The sequence below is a fragment of the Oncorhynchus clarkii genome, chromosome 2, assembly GCF_045791955.1.
Source record: "Oncorhynchus clarkii lewisi isolate Uvic-CL-2024 chromosome 2, UVic_Ocla_1.0, whole genome shotgun sequence".
Classification (NCBI taxonomy): domain Eukaryota; kingdom Metazoa; phylum Chordata; class Actinopteri; order Salmoniformes; family Salmonidae; genus Oncorhynchus; species Oncorhynchus clarkii.
The window spans coordinates 85,905,916-85,920,078 of record NC_092148.1 but is presented as its reverse complement, the minus strand read 5'-3'; the positions used below and the strand labels follow the sequence as shown (position 1 = coordinate 85,920,078).

Here is a 14,163-nt window from a genome sequence, read left to right as displayed (position 1 = left end):
TAATATCAGTGTGGTCTAACATCAGTGTGGTCTGTTAACATCAGTGTGGTCTGTTAATATCAGTGTGGTCTGTTATTATCAGTGTGGTCTGTTAATATCAGTGTGGTCTGTTAATATTAGTGTGGTCTGTTAACATCAGTGTGGTCTGTTAATATCAGTGTGGTCTGTTAATATCAGTGTGGTCTGTTAATATCAGTGTGGTCTGTTAATATCAGTGTGGTCTAACATCAGTGTGGTCTGTTAATATCAGTGTGGTCTAACATCAGTGTGGTCTGTTAACATCAGTGTGGTCTAACATCAGTGTGGTCTGTTAATATCAGTGTGGTCTGTTACTATCAGTGTAGTCTGTTAATATCAGTGTGGTCTAACATCAGTGTGGTCTGTTAACATCAGTGTGGTCTAACATCAGTGTGGTCTGTTAACATCAGTGTGGTCTGTTACTATCAGTGTAGTCTGTTAATATCAGTGTAGTCTGTTACTATCAGTGTAGTCTGTTAATATCAGTGTAGTCTGTTAATATCAGTGTGGTCTGTTAACATCAGTGTAGTCTGTTACTATCAGTGTAGTCTGTTAATATCAGTGTAGTCTGTTAATATCAGTGTGGTCTGTTAACATCAGTGTAGTCTAACATCAGTGTGGTCTGTTAATATCAGTGTGGTCTGTTAATATCAGTGTGGTCTGTTAATATCAGTGTGGTCTAACATCAGTGTGGTCTGTTAACATCAGTGTGGTCTAACATCAGTGTGGTCTGTTAACATCAGTGTGGTCTAACATCAGTGTGGTCTGTTAACATCAGTGTGGTCTGTTACTATCAGTGTAGTCTGTTAATATCAGTGTAGTCTGTTAATATCAGTGTGGTCTGTTAACATCAGTGTAGTCTAACATCAGTGTGGTCTGTTAATATCAGTGTGGTCTGTTAATATCAGTGTGGTCTGTTAATATCAGTGTGGTCTAACATCAGTGTGGTCTCCTTAGGAATGCCCATATGCCCCTATTCATGTCACTCACCTTCCTATCATTGGGCTCAACGTTTTCACCATCCAAATCTCCCTGCAAAACAAATGAAACAGAGATCTTGTTATTGGTCCAGATACGTTTTCAGCGTGTCTACTCAATGTGACTCGTCATGACGTATTTGACTGCGTTCAACGACGTACATTAAAACTTCTACTAATCATATACAGTCAAATTGGCAGTTAACTTTATTATATAGTCAGCACTCAGCAGTGGAATTGACTCCGATCTCTCATATGTCATTAAACAGATGTATGTGTGGTGTCCACGGGGGGTTGGGAATACCATAAGACAGTCAAAAAATACAAATAAAGATGTAAAGATGTATTTTATTGTAAACACAATTAAGCAGATTGCAATGAGTACTCACATCATGTAGTGGATAGGCATCTGTGTAGACTCCACTCCCTAGCAGGCTGGTGAACCCTAGAGACAGAGACACCGGGAAGTGGTACCGCGTTTAAAAATCCAAATGAAATACCTACTAATTCTGCTGGTCTTTAGTTACTGCATTAACTAATGGCTGGTACCAGCAGTGCTAGTGTCAACCCAGAGGAACCGTTTTTAAAAGTCTAATGGCCAATTTGAGAATCTGAGTTTAGGCTACGGGACAATTCATGTGTTACTGTACCATTTCACACAAACAAGCACACATTTTACAGGCATATACTGTAGGTTATAAAATAGACACATACACACACAAATACACACACTCTGCATAACGTTCCACATTCTTGTGCAGGACACATACTGCATGTAGTGCATAAGGCTCGAGCTACACAGAAGGGAAAAGTCCTCCTAGACATTGAGTATATAAAACAAAGCAGACTCTTACTTACCCATACTATACTTAGCCTTTGTGCATTTTGTACGTTTCAATACTTCAAAAACCTGATAAGATAAGAAGGGAAGAACCAATCGTACATACAGAATAGGGCATTCCTCAAATCAAATCAAATTCTATTGGTCACATACACGTGATTAGCAGATGTTATTGGTCACATACACGTGATTAGCAGATGTTATTGGTCACATACACGTGATTAGCAGATGTTATTGGTCACATACACGTGATTAGCAGATGTTATTGCGGCTGTAGCGAAATGCTTGTGCTTCTAGCTCCGACAGTGCAGTAATATCTAACAAGTAATATTAAACAAATTACACATATACCTAATACACACAAATCTTCAATAAACACATTCCTGGTATGGTTCTCATGAATAAACTGAGATGATCTACTGTAATTAATGGTCTCAATGGTCTCAGACTCCAGTCCCCAGTCTACAGTCATGGAGGATCTGGACGACACAATGACACTTACTATTGAAGCTCTTGTTTTACTATCAAAGAAGGAGTCTCTGTCTGATAAATCAAACCTGTTATGAAAAAACACACACACACACACAGATACACGGAGAGAGACAGAGAGGGAGAAAACAGGGAGAGAAAGAGGGAGAGAAAGAGAGAGAGAGAGGAAGAGAGAGAGAGAGAGAGAGAGAGAAAGGGAGAGAGAGAAAGAGAGAAAGAGAGAGAGAGAGAAAGAGAGAGAGAGAGAGAAAGAGAGATAGAGAAAGATAGAGAGAAAGAGAGAGAGAGAGAAAGAGAGCGAGAGAGAGAGAAAGAGAGAGAGAAAGAGAGAGAAAGAGAGAGAGAAAGAGAGAGAGATAGAAAGAGAAAGAGAGAGAGACGGTATAATTAACTGGATACATAAGGGCAGGTTGTTTTTGCAGCCATCTACCCACATTATAAACAGACACTCTTTGTTAGTGAAGCATCAGCATACAATAAACACTTTCCTGCTTAACACACAGAGGTGTAATGAAACCCATCATAGAGAGGATGTCAGTGGTTAGGCAGCCCGGACAAAGCCTGGTCCCAGATCAGTTCCTGATGTCTTGCCAACTCCAATGGTCTCTGTCAAGTGGTGTGGAATTGGCAAGACAGCACAAACAGATCTGGGACAAAAGGCTAACCCGCCCAGAGACCAGAGGGCCTAAAGGTCCTTAAACGTCTTACAGACCTGTCATAGATAACCCATGGGGGATTGTTATGGTAAGCATAGTTACAGCAGACCAGATTAATAGATAGCAGGGTTGGAATAGCATAGTTACAACAGACCAGATTAATAGATGGCAGGGTTGGGATGGCATAGTTACAGCAGACCAGATTAATAGATAGCAGGGTTGGAATAGCATAGCTTCCAGTGTTAGGGCAATAGCTCAGAATAGACGGCCATCCAATCTCCACAACAAATAAACGAACAAAACGAACTGTGGCAGAAATAACCCTGTTTATAGCTCATGCCCTTACAGATACTTTCGTGTGCTGTTTGAGTAAGATTCAAAGCTGATAGGCCCTTTCTTTTATAACATTAAACACAACATCATGATTATTTGACTTCTGCTTCTGGGCTCGATCATGCAATGTGAGCTGGTATGTAAGTCTTTGCGGGAAGCTTTACACACGATTACGGGTTCAAGTTCGGCCCTCTGTATTTTCAAGGAAAGGTTTAACATCCCCTAAACTGTTGCACAGTTATTATTGATAGTCTGTTGTTGTACAAGCCATCAGACCATCAGACCTTCAGCTACTGTTCTGTTCTGTTGTCAATGGGTGTCAACGGGTATGCCACATAATATACCGTACACCACTACAGTAGTCAATTAGATTATGTGCATTGAATTCCCGTAAACAAAGATGGATAGGAGCAGGAATGGAATTTCAGAGAACAATTTTGTATATGTGATTGGAAGACATACTGTATATAGTGATGCATATAATCCTTCAGAACAACATATAGGCCTTCAGCTATTTTTCTTGCCTGTCCTTAATATGTGCGAACAGGCATATGCCACCACATGCCATATCATATGTCACTTGACATTTACAGTACAAGACAAAAGTTTGGACACACCTACTCATTCAAGGGTTTTTCTTTATTTTTACTATTATCTACATTATAGAATAATAGTGAAGACATCAAAACTATGAAAGAACACATATGGAATCATGTAGTAACCAAAAAAGTGTTAAACAAATCCCAAATATATTTAATGTTTGAGATTCTTCAAAGTAGCCACCCTTTGCCTTGATGACAGCTTTGCACACTCTTGGCATTCTCTCAACCAGCTTCATGAGGTAGTCACCTGGAATGCATTTCAATTAACAGGAGTGCCTTGTTAAAAGTTAATGGAATTTCTTTCCTCCTTAATGCTTTTGAACCAATCAGTTGTGTTGTGACAAGGTAGGTGTGGTATACAGAAGACAGCCCTATTTGGTGAAAGACCAAGTTCATATTATGGCAAGAACAGCTCAAATAAGCAAAGAGAAATGACAGTCCACCATTACTTTAAGACATAAAGATTAGTCAAGGACTTTGAACGTTTCTTCAAGTGCAATCGCAAAAACCATCAAGCACTATGATGAAACTGACTCTCATGAGGACCACCACAGGAAATGAAGACCCAGAGTTACCTCTGCTGTAGAGGATAAGTTCATTAGAGTTAACTGCACCTCAGATTGCAGCCCAAATAAATGCTTCAGTTCAAGTAACAGACACATCTCAACATCAACTGTTCAGATGAGACTGCGTGAATCAGGCCTTCATGGTTGTATTGCTACAAAGACACCACTACTAAAAGGACACCAATAAGAAGAAAATACTTGCGTGGGCCAAGAAACACGAGCAATGGACATTAGACCAGCAGAAATCTGAACTTTGGTCTGATGAGTCCAAATTTGAGATTATTGGTTCAAACCGCCGTGTCTTTGTGAGACGCGGAGTAGGTGAACAGATGATCTCTGCATGTGTGGTTGCCACCGTGAGCATGGAGGAGGAGGTGTGATGGTGTGGGGGTGCTTTGCTGATGATACTGTCTGTGATTTATTTAGAATCCAAGGCACACTTGACCAGCATGGCTACGACAGCATTATGCAGCGATGCCCTTAGTGGGTCTATCAATTGTTTATCAACAGGACAATGACCCAACACACCCGTAAGCGCTATTTGACCAAGAAAGAGAGTTATGGAGTGCTGCATCGGATGACCTGGCCACCATAATCACCCAACCTCAACCCAATTGAGATGGTTTGGGATGACTTGGACCGCAGAGTGAAGGAAAAGCAGCCAACAAGTCCTCAGCATATGTGGGAACTCCATCAACACTGCTGGAAAAGCATTCCAGGTGAAGCTGTTTGAGAGAATGTCAAGAGTTTGCAAAGCTGTCATCAAGGCAAAGGGTGGCTATTTTGAAGAATCTAAAATCTAAAATCTATTTTGATTTGTTTAACACTTTTTTGGTTACTACATGATTCTATATATGTTAATTCATAGTTTTGATGTCTTCACTATTATTCTACAATGTAGAATATAGTAAAAATAAAGAAAAAGCCTTGAATGAGTAGGTGTGTCCAAATGTTTTACTGGTATTGTACAATAAAAGTGCATTAAATGTCCTTGAAACCAAGATGGTTTGGAGAAGGAATTGAAGTCAATATGTTAAGGTACATTTATACAGTCTATACAGTCCTGTATACCCTATATTATCATAAGACATAAAGTATATACTCACAAGTGTTGTTTTTCCCTGGAGAACATGTAGGAGAGATGCTTAACATTGTGTGTCCTGTTATCCTCCACGTTGGGATAGAGAGGTTCTGTCACTTTGTTTACCAATGTGTTGATCTTCGCCCCAACACCCGTACTCTGCTTCATTTCATATACCTACAATATAAAGATATACCTTCAGTTTATAGAACTACAATATCTAGATATACCTTCAGTTTATAGAACTACAATATCTAGATATACCTTCAGTTTATAGAACTACAATATCTAGATATACCTTCAGTTTATAGAACTACAATATAAAGATATACCTTCAGTTTATAGAACTACAATATCTAGATATACCTTCAGTTTATAGAACTACAATATCTAGATATACCTTCAGTCTATAGAACTACAATATCTAGATTTACCTTCAGTTTATATAACTACAATATAAAGATATACCTTCAGTTTATAGAACTACAATATAAAGATATACCTTCAGTTTATAGAACTACAATATCTAGATATACCTTCAGTTTATAGACCTACAATATAAAGATATACCTTCAGTTTATAGAACTACAATATCTAGATATACCTTCAGTTTATATAACTACAATATAAAGATATACCTTCAGTTTATAGAACTACAATATCTAGATATACCTTCAGTTTATAGAACTACAATATAAAGATATACCTTCAGTTTATAGAACTACAATATCTAGATTTACCTTCAGTTTATATAACTACAATATAAAGATATACCTTCAGTTTATATAACTACAATATAAAGATATACCTTCAGTTTATAGAACTACAATATCTAGATATACCTTCAGTTTATAGAACTACAATATCTAGATATACCTTCAGTTTATAGAACTACAATATCTAGATATACCTTCAGTTTATAGAACTACAATATCTAGATATACCTTCAGTTTATATACCTACAATATAAAGATATACCTTCAGTTTATAGAACTACAATATCTAGATATACCTTCAGTTTATATAACTACAATATAAAGATATACCTTCAGTTTATATAACTACAATATCTAGATATACCTTCAGTTTATAGAACTACAATATCTAGATATACCTTCAGTTTATATAACTACAATATAAAGATATACCTTCAGTTTATAGAACTACAATATCTAGATATACCTTCAGTTTATAGAACTACAATATCTAGATATACCTTCAGTTTATAGAACTACAATATCATCCTGACCGGTTGCATCACTGCCTGGTACGGCAATTTCTCGGCCTCCGTAATGCACTACAGAGGGTAGTGCGTAAGACCCAGTACATCACTATGGCTAAGCTGCCTGCCATCCAGGATCTCTACACCAGGCGGTGTCAGAGGAAGGCCCTAAAAATCGTCAAAGACCACAGCCACCCCAGTCATAGGCTGTTCTCTCTACTACCGCATGGCAAGCGGTACCGGAAGGCTTCTCAACAGTTTTTACCCCCAATCCATAAGACTCCTGAACAGGTAATCAAATGGCTACCTGGACTATTTTCACTGTGTGCCCCCCCCCCCCCTCTTTTACGCTGCTGCTATTCTCTGTTCATCATATATGCGCAGTCACTTTAACTATACATTCATGTACATATGTACATACTACCTCAATTGGCCCGACCAATCAGTGCTTCCGCACATTGGCTAACCAGGCTATCTGCATTGTATCCCGCCACCCACCACCGCCAACCCCTCTTTTACGCTACTGCTACTCTCTGTTCATCATATATGCATAGTCACTTTAACCATATCTGCATGTACATACCACCTCAATCAGCCCGACTAACCGGTGTCTGTATGTAGCCTCACTACTTTTATAGCCTCGCTACTGTTATTTTTCACAGTTATTTTACTGTTGTTTTGATTTCTTTACTTACCTATTGTTCACCTAATACCTTTTTTTGCACTATTGGTTAGAGCCTGTAAGTAAGCATTTCACTGGAAGGTCTACTTGTGTTCGGCGCACGTGACAAATAAACTTTGATTTGATTTGAATTCACTCATTTGAAGGGGTGTCCAAAACCTTTTGTATATATAGTGTACCTACAATATATACATTCAGGTCTACTACATGATTCCATACATGTTATACATACATGTTTGTGCCCAGGAGGTTAACCAGGGCACAAACAGGTCAGAGAGAATGAGAATGGCCAGCATCAGGTCTGTGTCTGAAAACGTCACTAGCTGTCAAAACCTTGATTCCTCTGTCCTTGCTTCCTCTGTCCTTGTTTCCTCTGTCCTTGCTTCCTCTGTCCTTTCTTTCTTTGTCCTTGTTTCCTCTGGTTCTCACCTCCCTCTCAAAGCTCATTGGAGAAGCTTGTAACCGTTACATATCATTCAACAGTTAACTTACTTTTTTCGTGGGCATCTTGAGCTTCATAAACTCTGCCTCTCGACAGAGCACATGCCATGGAGCATGAATCTTCACAAAGCCCACACCTGGAGTTTTAGTCTGAAATAAACAAAAAAACAATTCATTTCATGAAATAAACTTCATTTTTTTAACAATAAAATGGAAGTTTAAGGTTTGGTTGGCAAGTACTGAATGCCCAACCCTTTGGCTATAATGTCCCTTTTTATGCTAGACAAACAACAGTATATGACATGACAGCATCAACATTATAGGTATGTATAAAGGCAACAAACTAAATGAATGAAAGAAATGCATGTGTTTATCTCTTGTCTTTAAGGAAAGCAATACATTCATCTGGATGACAGTTGGTTAAACAACGGTCTCCAAACAAATCCCTCTTCTATAGTCAGTTCAATCAAAACAATGTCTGGGAACTGAAGGCTACTTACTGTATGGCACAGAGACAAAGAGACACCATGGGAAATCGTGAGAAGAATCAGCTACCCTTCTATAGAAACACGTCATCATCATTACAATGATAACGTAAGCATTTGAACCCAGGACAATGACAAAAAAGTTCAAACTAGTACCGACACAAATAGTATTCCACAGTACTGTATGTTGAACAACATCAACACAGGAGGGATTCACTGTGAAGGCTTTGATGCTGCTGTCACCCAGTTACCCAGATATGACCCCCATGATATCATTTACATGGAATCAGTGGTTACTGAGATGCTCATTCACCCACTGACATGGTACAGCACAGAGCATCTGTTCCAATCTGCAGCTCCTCCTGTGAGAAGACAAGCATGGCTAGCAGGGGATGGCCTCTAACTTGATCTCAAATTCTAAACAACCACCTGTTACAGGCTATCTCAGTTTGTATTGTCTTCAATAGAGCTAAGACAAGCATCATTAGTAACAAGGGACGCAGAATCTTAAACAAAACACAGTCTCTAACTTTGATCTCAATCCCTTGAACAACCGACTGTCTTAACAGCCTTTGTCACTTTCTATCATCTATCAGCCAGCATCATGTTTGTTGTTGATACAGATCATCAGTCTTTGCATAACATCTTATAAAAGTACCTTGGACTTGACATGCCTCTGTGCTGTGTACTGTATTTCAAGCGACAAATGTCACCATGTCTGAAACATTAGGAGTGACATTTTCAACAACTCAGGACGCGGTGGTGTCAGCGCTATCTATAGGCTGAATCAGTTTGAGTACTCAGAGCAGCATTTAATCAGAAGTGATTTAGGAATGCAGCAGCTCGTTTGTGAGACTGTATCATGTATCCTGTTCCCACCATCACATTGTAAAACACACAGAGCCCTCAGTTAGAGGTTTTGATAGAGGCAGTCTTGGATCAAAATGTGGTTGTGTAACTAGCCTAACTAAAGGTACGCAGTGGAGCAACCGTGTGTGCAGGTCCTACTTCATTTATACTAGTTTTCTTTGGCCCAACGAACCTTAATAACAAGTGATGCTGCAACAAGTATTACATTTAGGTGTGCAGATCTAAAAGACATCCAGTCAACTATAATGTAGTCTCGCACTGTCAGACATCACATTGCATTCTGGTTTGAGAATCAGAGACAACTTTAATGTAGTCTCGCACTGTCAGACATCACATTGCATTCTGGTTTGAGAATCAGAGACAACTTTAATGTAGTCTCGCACTGTCAGACATCACATTGCATTCTGGTTTGAGAATCAGAGACAACTATAATGTAGTCTCGCACTGTCAGACATCACATTGCATTCTGGTTTGAGAATCAGAGACAACTAGAATGTTCTAGAAACATAGAGGGTCAAGGTTAGTTCATATGGGTTTCCTAGCAGAATTTTGTATTAATCACATCACTGTTTGAATCCCAAACATTGACACTCATCCACATCCCATCACCACCTCTGCTTCCTTCCTTCCCACTTCAGTCCCGTCCCAGTGTCCCTCCCTCTATTAGATACAGATGTGAATTACTCCCACTTAAATGTCCTCTATAGACAGATTAGTATAGTCAACAGCACTTTAATGATCTATAATACTTAGGGCGCCTATTTTAATCAACTAACTCCACAATGGACAGACGATGAGAGGAAATGATAAAATACCTAAACATTACTCCACTCTCTCCGCTAAGATCATAAGACAGAGATTATTCTGTATGTCTTCCTCCACGGTGAACAGTCTGACACGATAACCACATGGGAAACACTTTGGTAATAGAATGATGGCTTGAATGCAATTTCGGGACAAAATGGAAAATTATACCAAGATGATTTATAACACAGTGAGTGAATGGCACCCAGAACCAAATCTCGCACTGCCTTGTAACAAAAGTCCACAAAAATACTAGACATATGACGTAATTTATATCTCTCTTTCTCAGAGTTTGTACTGCTCTTAAAGAGTACAGTCAAGGTATTCTGAGTGATCTTCCAGCTGGCATTGCCACACATTAGTTGCCTGGCGCTGTGTGTATGATTGTGCTTGTGTGTGGATGTGTGTTTATGTGTGTCTGTGCATGGTGTGATCCTTCCACAGAGCCCTGCCCTGTCTGTCCCTGACTTGGTAAAGAGATCTACCATGGCAGCTGTCATCTTGCCATCCTCAGCACTTGGACCGACTTAGTCTCATATTACTGGACTTCACCCTCATGACATCCTCAGGTCCTGTCCATGGCAGGTTACTGTTGGTCAACGCACCACAAGACTACTACTAGAACTACACAGGGGTTTCCTTTATTCATTCACTCTCATGACATCTAATCCAACAAGTTGATTCAACGGCTGCCATACTTAAAAAATATATTTTCTTTTGATCCTGATCAGTGATTTTGAATTCAAAATGCATTGGCTTTGAACATGAAAAATAAAGCATAACACTGATACTAATTATGTAATGTTTAAAGGGGCAGTGCAGTTAAAAACGAGATTTTACAATTTTTTTATGATATTTTCCCACTATGAGGTCAAAATGACACTAAAACTGTGAACATTTGGATAATGCCCATTTTGTGTAAGAGCTGTTTGAAAAAAAATCCTGGAATTCCCAGCCTGTTCAGGTGGGATGGAGATTTTGGCCTAGATCATGACATCACAATCTGATTTGATTATTGTAACCAAGGACCAGTCAGTTTTTATTTGCATATGTATCCTCCTACTTTGAAGGGTCGTCTCTAGAGTCTAAACCAATGGTTCACAAATGGTTTTTCCTCAGGACCCAAATTGGACCAAATTACAGTGGCTTGCGAAAGTACTCACCCCCTTGGCATTTTTCCTATTAGATCTTAGTTAGGGGCTTCATAGCAAAGGGGGTGAATACATATGCACACACCACTTTTCCATTGATTGATAAAAAATTAAAAATTGAAACAAGTAATTTTTTTTTTATTTCACTTCACCAATTTGGACTATTTTGTGTATGTCAATTACATGAAATCCAAATAAAAATATATTTTAATCACAGGTTGTAATGCAACAAAATATGAAAAACGTCAAGGGGGTTGAAAACTATTGCAAGGCACTGTAAATCCAACAAACAAACAAACCAATGACAGTAGCCAGGCAGGTTAAAAGGTTACCCCGGGTTACCCCAGTTACCCTGGTTACTGCTGCAAGTCCTGCTAGCCCTCTATAGGCCGGTTTCAGCTGGTGCTGTACCAAAGTACAATGTATCTTTTGTATACTGTTACATGGTGGGGGCTCAAGGCAAACTGGCTGACCTAAGCCCAAAGACAAAAATACCCCTGATCCACCAGCCAGCTGGAAAACAAAGACTGTAGAGGTGCAGCGGTGTTGTGTTGTGTGGAATACACTCCCCTCTCTGCCCTAAGCTAACGCTAGACCTGGACATTGCTGATAATATCGTGTGTTTGGTCAAAAAGAACAGAACAGAGAAGTCGTAGAGAAGCAACTCACATCCTCATCCTTCTCCAGCTCAATGCCCATATCCCTCAGGTTGCCCTCAAACTCCTCCCGGTGGAGGCGCTTGTCGTCCACGTGGTAGTCCATGCTGTGGTCTTGGGAGGCCACCTCCGGGTCACCTCTGGGCTGAGGGGGTGGCGCTCGTCCCAGCCTGGCTGTCCCACGGCGGAGGCTCCGTGTAAAGGCGTTGTCAGTGAAGCGGGAGGACTGTCGGTTGGAGCGCGAGCTGCTGGGCTTTTTGATGTGGTAGGTGAGGATGTAGTCCACCCGCCTCTCTCCGTCCTGAAAGTACAGGCCATGCTGACATCCTGTGTTCTCCTCAGGTGTCAGGCAGTTTAGGAGCTGGTGAGAGAGGGGAGGGCTGTGCATTAGAGGGCTGCTTGGGCTAGATGCCTAGCTGGATCATGTGCACGTGCGTATGTGTGTGTGCTGTGCAGCTTTTGCCATTTGTCGTGAGAGGCACAGCATGGTTAATGAGCCAGTTAGACTACAGGGGTCAAGGTGGGGTCAAGCTAGTCCCAATAGGGCTGATAAGGAATTGAGTTGAAGTGATCACTCTCAGTGACTTAGAACCCGAATGCTGATTTGCAAGGCAAGCAATATTGATAATTATTTGGTTAACTATTTACTTAAAAACATGTATTTAACATTTTTATATCCAAAAAAAGGCTTGTGTTGCTACTCTGTGTGTGTACAATCAATTAAACAAATATTCCTGCTGCTATGTTTTATGATATATCATTCATTTATATGAAAGGTGTCTATAGTTATAGTGTTAAAATCTATTAGTCAACAAAATTCAATAGGATTTTCCTGAACATATATCACAGCAGAGAAGGTCGAAATATATTTTATAATCATAACAATCAGAGAACAAATGGAGAATAAAATATTGAAAAAATAAATGTAGGATTTTGACAATAGTGTAATATGCCAGATTTCTCATCTACTGTTTCCCTACAAACCAGAAAATATTCAACTATTGAGAGAAAGTTCTTCTTCACATAGAATTGCAATCTTATACTGTGGCTTGTTTAAAAGAAGGCGTCTTATATGGCCATTATAACATTTACATTTTTTTACACAAATAATCAAAATTCCTATATATCCACTTGGATATTTGTGTCATGATTATAACAACATGCATGACATACTCATGGTTGATCCGGTTTCACTTGGATATGTACAGTATATGGCAGGTTTTCAGAGGGATATAACAAATGCTGAAATCCAAGCTTGTTTGACCATTAATGTTTGTGTGACCAAAACTCTTTGCTTATTCCTGACCTGGTGGTCCAATAGTCACGATTATCATTAGATACATCTAACAGGGTTATCTCTGGAACATCACCTATGAAGTTATAGAAACAAATATTTGATTTGATGTGTTATAGGCTGATGAAGAACTGCATATAAATGCTATCAACATACAGTATTATTTACCTAACTGGCAGTTACATGGAGCATTGTTAAGGCCTTCCTGAACTACAGTAGCTTATTTCAGGTCAGAGTGCCAAAACGATTGATGATTGCCTGTGTGTGTGCAGACATGTGGGTGTTTCTTGTGTTTGGGTGAGCAAAGCTGACTGACTGTGATCTTTAGCGATCTGGATTGGTTTGATGACTTATCAGCTGTAATAATATTGTCCAATAATCCTGCAGACTATTTTGATAGCACTGACTGACCCAACTGATTTTCTATTTTTAATCATTGTGGCCCGCCCCACATTAATACAATCACTTAATTCAATGACCTAATTTGACAATTCCACCCAATTCCATACTCTACCTCACATGCTCCCGAGTTGCGCAGCGGTCTATGGCATCTCAGTGTTAGAGGCATCACTACAGACCTTGGTTTGATTCCAGACTGTATCACAACCGGCCGTGATTGGGAGTCCCATAGGGCGGTTTGGCCGGGGTAGGCCGTCATTGTAAATAAGAATGTGTTCTTAACAGACTTGCCTCGTTAAATAAAGGTCAAATAAATGATGAAAATCTAAGACACTGTTCCATTTGTAACACTGACTGGGAAGATTTTAGGAGGCACTCACTACTGATGTGGGTTATGTAAGGTTATGGGGAGAGTGGAGTAAGTTGAGATATTCAGTATCAATCCGTCAAGGGAAATATAGTATTCTTTCAACAAAGACATTACACAAAAAATAAAAAATGGCAGCGACAGAGAGGGCTGCCTCGCTTCTAGCTCTTAGGAAACTTATTTTTTTCACAAGCATTTCGCTACACCCGCAATAACATCTGATAAACAC

General features: G+C 39.5%; 1 protein-coding gene across 6 annotated transcripts in view; it reads right to left on the bottom strand.

The window, feature by feature from the left end:
* The window catches only part of LOC139375378 (anoctamin-1-like), a 105,328-nt gene that overhangs the window by 57,211 nt on the left and 33,954 nt on the right, over positions 1 to 14,163 (bottom strand). For all 6 annotated transcript variants that reach the window (XM_071117139.1, XM_071117114.1, XM_071117123.1 and 3 more), the window contains 7 exons: positions 11,888 to 12,235; positions 7,960 to 8,058; positions 5,589 to 5,740; positions 2,339 to 2,393; positions 1,854 to 1,905; positions 1,385 to 1,440; positions 1,009 to 1,050 (listed from right to left, as the gene is read on the bottom strand). In XM_071117139.1, coding sequence (XP_070973240.1) covers positions 1,009 to 1,050; positions 1,385 to 1,440; positions 1,854 to 1,905; positions 2,339 to 2,393; positions 5,589 to 5,740; positions 7,960 to 8,058; positions 11,888 to 12,235 — 804 coding nt within the window. The remainder of the gene's footprint in view (positions 1 to 1,008; positions 1,051 to 1,384; positions 1,441 to 1,853; positions 1,906 to 2,338; positions 2,394 to 5,588; positions 5,741 to 7,959; positions 8,059 to 11,887; positions 12,236 to 14,163) is intronic.